Raw genomic sequence first — 9611 nt, 5'->3', positions numbered from 1 at the left:
TAATAAGAATATTGTTTATGCTGCACCTCTTCAAATTATATACCATAACAATAAACGCTATTGTTTGGGCTTGCTCTGTTTGCTGAGAAAGTGTTTGACAAGGAATCAACAAACTCTCCAATTTATTTTTCTGCCGATTTTAAGCTGAAAATATTCTTTGAATATTCATCGCGTAGAATGCCTATTGTTCTCGGGACATTTACTTGCAGTCGAATAAAAAATATAGGTCTGTAATATTAGCAGCGAAGCGTAAACAGGGACGCTCTGATTGGTCAAAGATCACGTACGCTTTCCTCCGAAGGGAATACTGCTTTAGCTCATTAACTTGTCAAGGCGGGGCTAAGAAACAAAGGCCTCGAAAGTTATTCTTTATTCTATTGTTTCCGATATCGCGTATTTCAAGCTGGCTATTTCAAGCGTTGGACTTGTAATGGATATTTGCATCCGATTTTTACCATAGGCCATTACATGTATCCGGGTTTTTCGTACCAACGTCTTTTCGTACCACCTACATACACGTTCGTACATGTTCGTACCACATAAACATACATTCCAAATAGCACAGATTTAGACTATCTGATAGTCTAAATGAGATTTTAGATGTATAGCATGGTTTTGGTGTGATTTCTTTACGTAAAGGATATCACAGAAGAAGTTCCGGAGAATAATTATCCACGGAATAACACTCTTATCTTCACGCGAGCGAATTATTCTGTGACAAAAACTTCGAAGATTGTTGTCACACAATAACTCGTTCGCCTCTTCGAAATTTTTCAGTAATTGGCGATGTTTCCCTTACTTTATTCGCCTTGAAATCCCCTAAAACTTTGCAAGGAATAAAAAGAATTGTTTCTTTGCTAAAGATCTGGTCTTGAAAGCCGAGCTTCTCAAAAATATCTGACTGATGACACCAGTCTTCACGTTGTTGTTGTCACATAATAACTCGCTGGCCTCTGAAGTTTTTCAGTAATTGGCGATGTTTACCTTACTTTATTCGCCTTGAAATCCCCTAAAACTTTGCAAGGAATAAAAAAAATTGTTTCTTTGCTAAAGATCTGGGCTTGAAAGCCGAGTTTCTCAAAAAAATCTGACCGATTGACACGAGTCTTCACGCTGTTGTTGACAATAACTTGCTCGCCTCTTTGAAGTTTTTCAGTAATTGGCGATGTTTACCTTACTTTATTCGCCTTGAAATCCCCTAAAACTTTGCTAGGAATAAAAATAATTGTTTCTTTGCTAAAGATCTGGGCTTGAAAGCCGAGTTTCTCAAAAAAATCTGACCGATTGACACGAGTCTTCACGCTGTTGTTGTCACACAATAACTCGCTGGCCTCTTTGAAGTTTTTCAGTAATTGGCGATGTTTACCTTACTTTATTCGCCTTGAAATCCCCTAAAACTTTGCTAGGAATAAAAATAATTGTTTCTTTGCTAAAGATCTGGGCTTGAAAGCCGAGTTTCTCAAAAAAATCTGACCGATTGACACGAGTCTTCACGCTGTTGTTGTCACACAATAACTCGCTGGCCTCTTTGAAGTTTTTCAGTAATTGGCGATGTTTACCTTACTTTATTCGCCTTGAAATCCCCTAAAACTTTGCTAGGAATAAAAATAATTGTTTCTTTGCTAAAGATCTGGGCTTGAAAGAAGATTCCCAAGTAAGATCAGGACTAATATATCAACCAACAAAGCCCAGAGCAAAAGTTTTCTTCCTTAAACATGCTTTGCATTAGAAATGACATTTTTACTCACTGTCCACAGTTTTTGAACAACTGGTGCCCTTTCTGGTGGTAGCAATTTTGAAAAGTTGCAGGGAAGTTTTCTCAGGAGTAACCGCTTCTCTCCACCCAGCAGAGATGTCCATTCCACTTTCCTTGCTGATTCCTTCGGTCTCCATACATTGAGGGTAATTCCTAGTGAGCGCACTGTGGTTAAAAGTGCATCTAAGTGGATGGGCTTTCTTGCTGATGGGGCTTTATCTTTGTTTTCAGCCTGATTTGGTAAGAGGTAATTCATTAGTATGATGAAACTGTTGATACATGTGCTATGGTGTTAGTAACTGTCAGTTCATATGTCAGTTAATTATGGTAGGGCAATCAAAATATAACATACATAAACCTTTTTCAAAGCAAAATTTGTGAAGAGAATAAATATTGATTCTACCTCATCCCAATCTAAAACTTCGAGGATTAGGCCTGTTTCCAGTCGATCCATCACACGTAGCATAAGGTGAAGCTCATCAATAATGATGTTGTCGAGGGGTATCTTGAATAATGGCTGATGCTGGCATCCAGGTTGCTTATACCAATCTGGACCCAGCGTCCTTTTCATGTTCGATGACTGGTAATAAGAGAATGGAACATCCATGTTGCATCTAAAGTTGAAGACCAACAGAACAGAAACTTAAGGAAGATCAGAATTTTACAAAACATGTTGAAACCTCAAATATTAAAAAAGGGTATGCAATCAGTTAATTATCAAGAAACAAGATAGTTCTGAATAGTACCTGTCTTTTTTATGGATCAAGCACCAGATGCATGAATTGTTGGAGATGGCCCCCTTCATTCCCATTGAAAGAAGTAGAAACTGTTGGAATGATAATAATAATGCAATAAACCACCAAGCTCAATATCATCCAGTACACAGTACACAGTACACAGTCCTGGAAACTTTGCAGTTTTTTTATGTAATCATCAAGTCATAGACATTGTACTTACTTTGTAATCACCCCCCAAGAAGAACTGCAGTTTTACTTTCTTTCCATTCATTACAACAAATCCATCGTCGATTAGCTTATTGACAGTTGATGTCACATTTGCCAATCCATTTCTCAGGTTTTTATAGTCTTCAGAGGTTTTCAGTACAGCAATAGTGTGGTTGCCTGTAAAAAGCACAATACATGTAAGGGGGAAGTAGAAATACTTGACCTAAGTTGGTTGAAATGTTTAACTTCAGACTTTTTCAACATGTTCATTAGAATCGAACAACATTGGCAATTAGTCATGAGATGTATAGAAACAAAAACAGATAACTTGTGAGTACACTGTAGTTTTATCAATTAGGGATCTCAATTTTGAAAAAGGCTGTTCTGCTATTCATAAATAAATGCATGTATATTGTGGGAGGAAAAAAACAAGTAAACTATATACTCCGCTCTACATTTATGTATTGAGCACTGTTTTACGAAAATCAAATTTTACACTTTAAATGCATGTGTATGTATGTATGTATGTATGTATGCGTGTATTTACCTGCACTAGAGAGTACATTTTGACCTTCATCCAAGATAGAAAAGGAGCACACAAATAAATTGCTGGAATGAGACATTCTTGCACCATCACCAGATATTTTCACTTTCACTGTTGGGCTTTGGTCTTCTGGTTGGTTGGTCTTCTTCAGCTAGAGCAAAATGTAACAGAGTGTGAAATGATTTCTTTTGGACTTGTTCAACTTATAGTTTATTTGCTGTGGCTCCCATAAACTAACACACTGTGCAACCATAAGCTTAATTAAATTGTGTAACTTGTTTTACTTACATGTTTTTCAATTTGTTGCTTCAGTAGGTCCTCAAGTGGTAACTCAGCTCCTGGTTGGTCCCCTGGTGCTTTTCTTATGTTCCAACTAGAGTCTATGGTGCCTTGACATCCCTGTACCAAGTAGGATCCAGGCAGTGTCTGGTCCTGCTGAGTCAGCTCATGGTAAGCCTCCCATGAAATGGAAAACTTGTCCATTATAAAAAGTATTCCCCTGATTTTCTCCTTTTCAGTTTCGGGCAACTTCTCATATGCATGCATTTTCTTCTCTAAAGGGAAATAACAATTTTGATGACATTATTTCTTGAAACAACGTTTAACCATCAAGTACCTAACCCAACATAAGTGTATTTTTTTGTGCTGAAGACTTGGAAGTGTTTATGTTTTGTTATTCTTCGTGTTCATAGAGACAAGACATTATTATTATTATTATTATTATTATTATTATTATTATTATTATTATTGTTGTTATTATTATTCTTATTATTATTCTTATTATAAATATTATTATTATTATTATTAAACGCACAAAGCAGGGCTGTTCTGAAAACCACTTTTGTGACTCAGAAGGCACCCTGTTTAAAGATAATTTTTGTTAGAAAGGTCTCCCTACCTTTGGAACTATCTCCTTGCTTTGAATGGTCTTCGTTTTGTACACGTATGTCAGGAACGGCTCCACTAATGGGCAGGTTTTCTTTCTCAGGACCATCTGCCAAGAAAGTGAAAAGAGGACAGTTATCTTTTGCTCTCGTGAAGTACTCTATTACAGTATATTGGTGTTTGAAGTTTAGTTACCTGTTGGAATACCCTTTAAATTGATGTCATGAGTCTGTCCGGTTTTATCCCGGAGCTTCAAGGACTCGGGCATTAACCCATATGTTTCTCCGAACCAGAGTGCATCTTTGGCTTTCCTTCTGCAAAGAAATAACAAAGGGCAATATGATCCTATGTATACAACCGTAGGTAGCTATGTTCTTAGGTCCTGTCATAATTTGTGTGAAGGCTTTCCCTAGGTATTGTTTACAATAGTTGTTTACGATAGTTAAAGCACTTGATTAAAGTTTACTCACTGTATTTGTGTCAATTGCCTGTATTGCTGCTTCTTTCCCACTTCTGTGTAGTCATTTCCAGAGTGGGCTAGTCTTTGCCGCATCTTATTGTAGAGATCGGCCGCCTTTTCCTCCACAGTCTCGCGAAGGTTGCTATTCTCTTCTATGAGGTGAGCCAAGACGTCTTTTGGTGATTCCGCGATCTCCTCCGGTTTCACTCCCAGCTTAATCCACGTCTCCGCTCGCATCTCTTTCCGTTTCGTCGTGCTTTTGACGTGTTGCGTCTTTCTCCAAAACCGCCTGATGCTTTCGACCAACGCTTTTCCTACGCGCTCTCCAGCAGATTCTGTCAATCGATAGCCAAGAGGCAGAATACTTAATTGCAGAAGCGCAAACACTGTGTTCGGCTGTCCACAAACTTCTCTCCATCTCCAAAGAGCTTCGCCATTCAGTTGAAATTGAAATATGCCATTGCTTTCATTGACGAACGGAGGTACTATGTTGATCAGCAGGGGATGGATCGGGGTTTCGAAGAGCTCTGAAAAGAGCTCCCGATCACTTACGATTTCGCTTTCCATGTTCATTGAGCAACAGGTTTTCGAATGAATCAGCTGCGCCGACAGCATACTTTTGAAATTCGCGGTAATGAATATTTCAGTTACAGTCAAGTGGTTTTCTTGAATGGGTATTGTTTAGTTTTGACAGCCATTGTTATACAGACGTGTGCTTAAGACAATAGCTCTTCCATCGAAGACGCGCCATTTTCAAATGCAACTCCAACAAGAAGTTTTCAAACTCAAAAAGCTACAGGTTCCTGTGGACCGATTTTCAAATTTGAAACGGGTTTTGTTTCAGTAAAAAGCCATCTTTCATTTGCCGTGCGTGAAAATTAGGAAGGCCGGTTTAGATGGTCTGAAAATTGCTTCTGAAAACGGTCCCCATACAAAAAATGGCCAATTTTTGCCCATTTTCAAGAGCAAAAAGCTACTCCTTATACCTCATATATCAACTTACTTAACGGCTTAAATTGAAGATTCAACCTTCTTCTTCAAAAAGCCGCGCGTGAAAGTTGAAGTTTTAACTCCTGGAAACCAGAACAGTAAGTTTTATCAACGCTATTGGGCCAATTTGGACCCTTTCTTCTCTTAATCAGGGCATTTCACGACACGCAAACATTCAAATTTGCCGCTTCGCCGGTCATGAATAATTAATAATGTCCAGGCATTCTACCCGATGTCTTAAATAATATCGTGTGACATTTCTGTTTTCGAATGTATTTGATGTCTGTCTGGATGGTGTTAACGGCAATTTTGGAGTCAGGGTGCAGGCATTATAGCCTTATATCACGCACTCGCAGAAATATTATTGGCATCGAGCATTCGAGAAGCGCTGTTTTTGTTTGACGAAAATATTGCCTGTATATTGGAGCATGGCAAAGGTGGCGTAGACTTCTTCTCAATTTGTACACAAAATCTTTGCCAACTTAGCCTGTGAACAGGCTCCTAATTGTGTTATAGGGGAATGATAAAAATGTTTAACAAAACGAGTGGCATACCCTGGTATTCGATAACAAGAGTTTTTCTAAAATGTTTTTCAGGTTCCTTCTGATAAATCCGACAGTAAAAGTAGGTTAGCCAGCGGGTCAGCCCTCGTGATAATGCTAGTAACATATAAGGAACATTAAACTTTACCGAGGTCCTTAAGAGTTCCACTCCTAAATATTTATTTTGTTTACGGTGTTTATATATGGTGCATTTATCCTTTGGGCGGGACCTCCTCCGAATTTTTTCTCTTTAGACTCATTGAAGAACGCCGTCTGATTATTGACTTCATTAGGAGCCCTGGAAGCTTAGGCCCGGTCGTCTACTACACCGGAGGAATTTAAAAACGCAACAATCAGCGGTCGTTTGATATTGTTGTTTAAGCAAATCTCGGCCAGGGGAATCAAGTGGTTCTCCTGATCCTATCGTGTTCGGAAAGGTCCGTTTTAAAATGTTTTCCGTCCACACAAAAACTCAAAGCCGGCGTTTTCAAATTCCTCCGGTTTGAAGAGCGTTTTCGAAAAGCTCCGTTTTCGTGACGGATTACTTTGGACCGTAGGCCTAACCGTAGAAATAAAGCTCTATGCGTTTTTAAATTCCTCCGGCATAGTGTGGACGGAGTCTGGAGCAAACCACGACGTCAATGAGCACCACCAATCAAAAGGTTTAATGAGCAAAACAAAGGCTGTGCAAGTGTGTTCAGTGAACCTTTGTACATTTCATAGCCGTTCTCTGCAAAACAGCAACGCAAAATGACCGCGAACGCGAACGATGAGTCGAACTGCTAATTTTTCGTATTTTCATTTACATATTTAGCCTGAGCGAGGTTTTAGAGCCATAGGCATCCTGGACAAATTCAATTTTACAAGGTGTTGCCCTCGGCGTCGCCGTCGTCATTGTTAAGATCCCTATATTTGCATCTCCAATGCTGGAAGGTCGATACACTTGTTTAACGATTGGGGTCTGTCATCCTAAGTGGCTGCTTTGTGCTTTGCTCATGTTTTATCCCAAGACCAGTCGAACGCAGATGACAGCATCATGTAAAAACCGTAAAAACTCACATAAATTGCAGCTCTTTGCCAAGGTTCTTTTTTAATTCAGCGATTAAGTTGTCAAGCGTTTAGGTAAGAAGTTCTTCCCTCCTGCTGAAAAAGTCTCGTTTACGTTACTTCGCCGATGCAACACCTTTTCATCTTCCCCATTACTACAAGGCAATCGCTTGCATCTTCTTCTTCAGTATAGCCCAAGGCTTTGAACACTTAAAGGCCATGTCATCGATAACGTCCTTGAACATAACGAGTTGTTACTCGGGGCTTTCCCACTCCAAACCAAGTAATTAGTACATTATTTCTCTTTCCATAGCTTTCAGTTCTCGGGGGTTTCGCTACTTAATTGGCCTCAAATCTAAATGATGCGGAGACAATGATATCTGATGGAATTGAAAATTGTGATGCTTTAGGCGGCGAGGCACCGGAAGTTGTTTTCGCTCGTAGGCATTCGTAGACGGTGGAATTTCAACTACCCTGTCGCTGCAACCTGTAATATTAAATGGTAGAGAGAACCTTAAACAAACGTTGTCAATCAAGGCTTAATCTGGCTACTGTAGCTCAAGATACACAAGGTGAACGTGTATTTTAATGTATAACTGTATGTACAGCATAAATTACAAAGCCGTTACAGAACACAAGCGTGCATATAAAGAATGGCAAATTAGCATATTATAACCTTAAAGTAAGGTATATCCGCCATTTTGAATAATCAAATCCAGCCGGTGTCCGAAACTCGTTCGTCCAGTTTGGCTATGACGCCAGTGCTTTCTCATTGGCTCACAGCCCAGCCTTTTGTTCTTTCGCTTTATAAGTGCGACACCACCCGGATGGTTGGGCGGCCAGTTAATCCCACCGCAATATACACATCTCTCTTAATCTCTTAAAGCAATACCTCCTGAATATATAATCAAGTATTCTTGCTCAAACATCTCCCTAAATATCCCCCAATATCCCCTCACAGCCTGCATTTCATTAATCCCCTACATATACCTACACAGCCCACTTCTCATTAATACCCCACATATACCTACACTACCTGCATCTCATTAATCCCCTTCATTTACCTTCACAGCCTACATCTCATCAATCCCCTTCATATACCTGCACAGCCTACATCTCATTAATCCCCCACATATACCTACACAGCCTACACCTCACTAATCCCCCACATATACCTGCACAGTCTACATTTTATTGATCCGCCACATAAACCTACACAACTCATTAATCTCCCGGCATATACCTACACAGCATTACATCTCATTAATCCCCCACGTTTACCTACACAGCATACATCTTATTAGTCCCCCACATATACCTACACAGCAATATATTTCATTAATCCCCCACATGTACCTACACAGTCTGTATTTTATTAATTCCCCACATATACCTACACAGCCTACATCTAATTAATCCCCCACATTTACCAGCACAGCTTACATCTCATTAATGCCCCACATATACCTACACAGCAATACATCTCATTAATCCCCACATATACCTACACAGCTTTCATCGTATTAATTCCCAACATATCCCCACACGGCAATACATCTCATTAATCCCCTACATGTACTACACAGCCTACATCTCATTTATCCCCCACATATACCTACACATCTTTCATAGTATTCATTTCGAATTCCGAACATATGCCTACACAGCAATACATCTCATTAATCTCCCACATATACCTACACAGCTTTCATCCTATTAATTTCCAACATATACCTACACAGCCCACATTTCATGAGTCTCTAACATTTACCTTCACGGTTTGCATTTCATTAAATCGTCTCTAAAGTCATTACTCATTATATTCAGTGGTTATCAACTCATGTAGAACCAAGTGGTGTTAAGATATTTTGGAACAAGAGAACATTTTCTCTTGCTTGGAACAAGTAAATTGACTATCGCTATTCCAGTTATCTGTTCACTTGTGGCCTGGGAACAGGCTCCCAGTTTAGTGCGAACTAGCCAGGTGTGGTCTAGGGCGAGCGTGGAGAGCCGAGAGCGGAATGGTAACGAGGGGGAGCACAATTCGCGAAATTCTTCTATTTCGCGCTTAACGGCTCGCTTTGCTCGCCGGATTTTTTTTACGCCCCCGCCGGATTTTTTCCGCCCTCGCTGGGAGCCTGTTCGCGGGCTAGTTCACTTGCCGTGCGTTCAGCCGTTCCAACGGATACCGTAAGGAACGTTTTCGCGTGAGAGGTCACATATTTGCCGAGGCATTTTTGTGGTTGAAACGGCAAAGTTCTTCTTTTAACGACACTTTTAGGGTCAAGAAAGTAAAATTGTCGATTTGCTTTCTTCTTTTTACGTGTCGCGTGATTTGTGGAAAAAAATTCTCCGTGATGCGTAATTTAATAAAAAAAAATTCAGCGTGATGCGTGATTGGTACCCCACCTTTGCCACCCTCAATATACGGGGCTAGAATATA

At 39.8% G+C, this 9611-nt stretch overlaps 3 protein-coding genes across 3 annotated transcripts; all 3 read right to left on the bottom strand.

Moving 5' to 3' along the window:
* Positions 1-1665: 1665 nt before the first annotated feature.
* LOC110057450 (uncharacterized) lies at positions 1666-2986 on the bottom strand. The gene is made up of 5 exons (XM_089287573.1): positions 2954-2986; positions 2714-2923; positions 2503-2582; positions 2160-2370; positions 1666-1988 (listed from the first exon to the last, which is right to left on the bottom strand). Exons 1-5 carry the CDS (start codon positions 2984-2986, stop codon positions 1710-1712), a joined length of 813 nt encoding a protein of 270 aa, XP_089143699.1. The 3' UTR covers positions 1666-1709.
* Positions 2987-3185: 199 nt separating this feature from the next.
* On the bottom strand, positions 3186-3815 carry LOC110057425 (uncharacterized). The gene is made up of 2 exons (XM_089287500.1): positions 3533-3815; positions 3186-3395 (listed from the first exon to the last, which is right to left on the bottom strand). The coding sequence occupies exons 1-2, from the start codon at positions 3788-3790 to the stop codon at positions 3186-3188; spliced, it is 468 nt and encodes a 155-aa protein (XP_089143626.1). The 5' UTR covers positions 3791-3815.
* Positions 3816-4061: 246 nt separating this feature from the next.
* LOC149118520 (uncharacterized) lies at positions 4062-5913 on the bottom strand. The gene has a single exon (XM_089297232.1). It carries the CDS (start codon positions 5202-5204, stop codon positions 4596-4598), a length of 609 nt encoding a protein of 202 aa, XP_089153358.1. The 5' UTR covers positions 5205-5913; the 3' UTR covers positions 4062-4595.
* Between the last annotated feature and the right edge of the window lie 3698 nt (positions 5914-9611).

This window comes from Orbicella faveolata, unplaced genomic scaffold (assembly GCF_042242905.1).
Source record: "Orbicella faveolata isolate gen_17 unplaced genomic scaffold, um_ofav_v1 contig_1, whole genome shotgun sequence".
Taxonomy (NCBI): domain Eukaryota; kingdom Metazoa; phylum Cnidaria; class Anthozoa; order Scleractinia; family Merulinidae; genus Orbicella; species Orbicella faveolata.
Note: the sequence above shows the minus strand (reverse complement) of the source record. Positions and strands in the feature narration are given on the sequence as shown.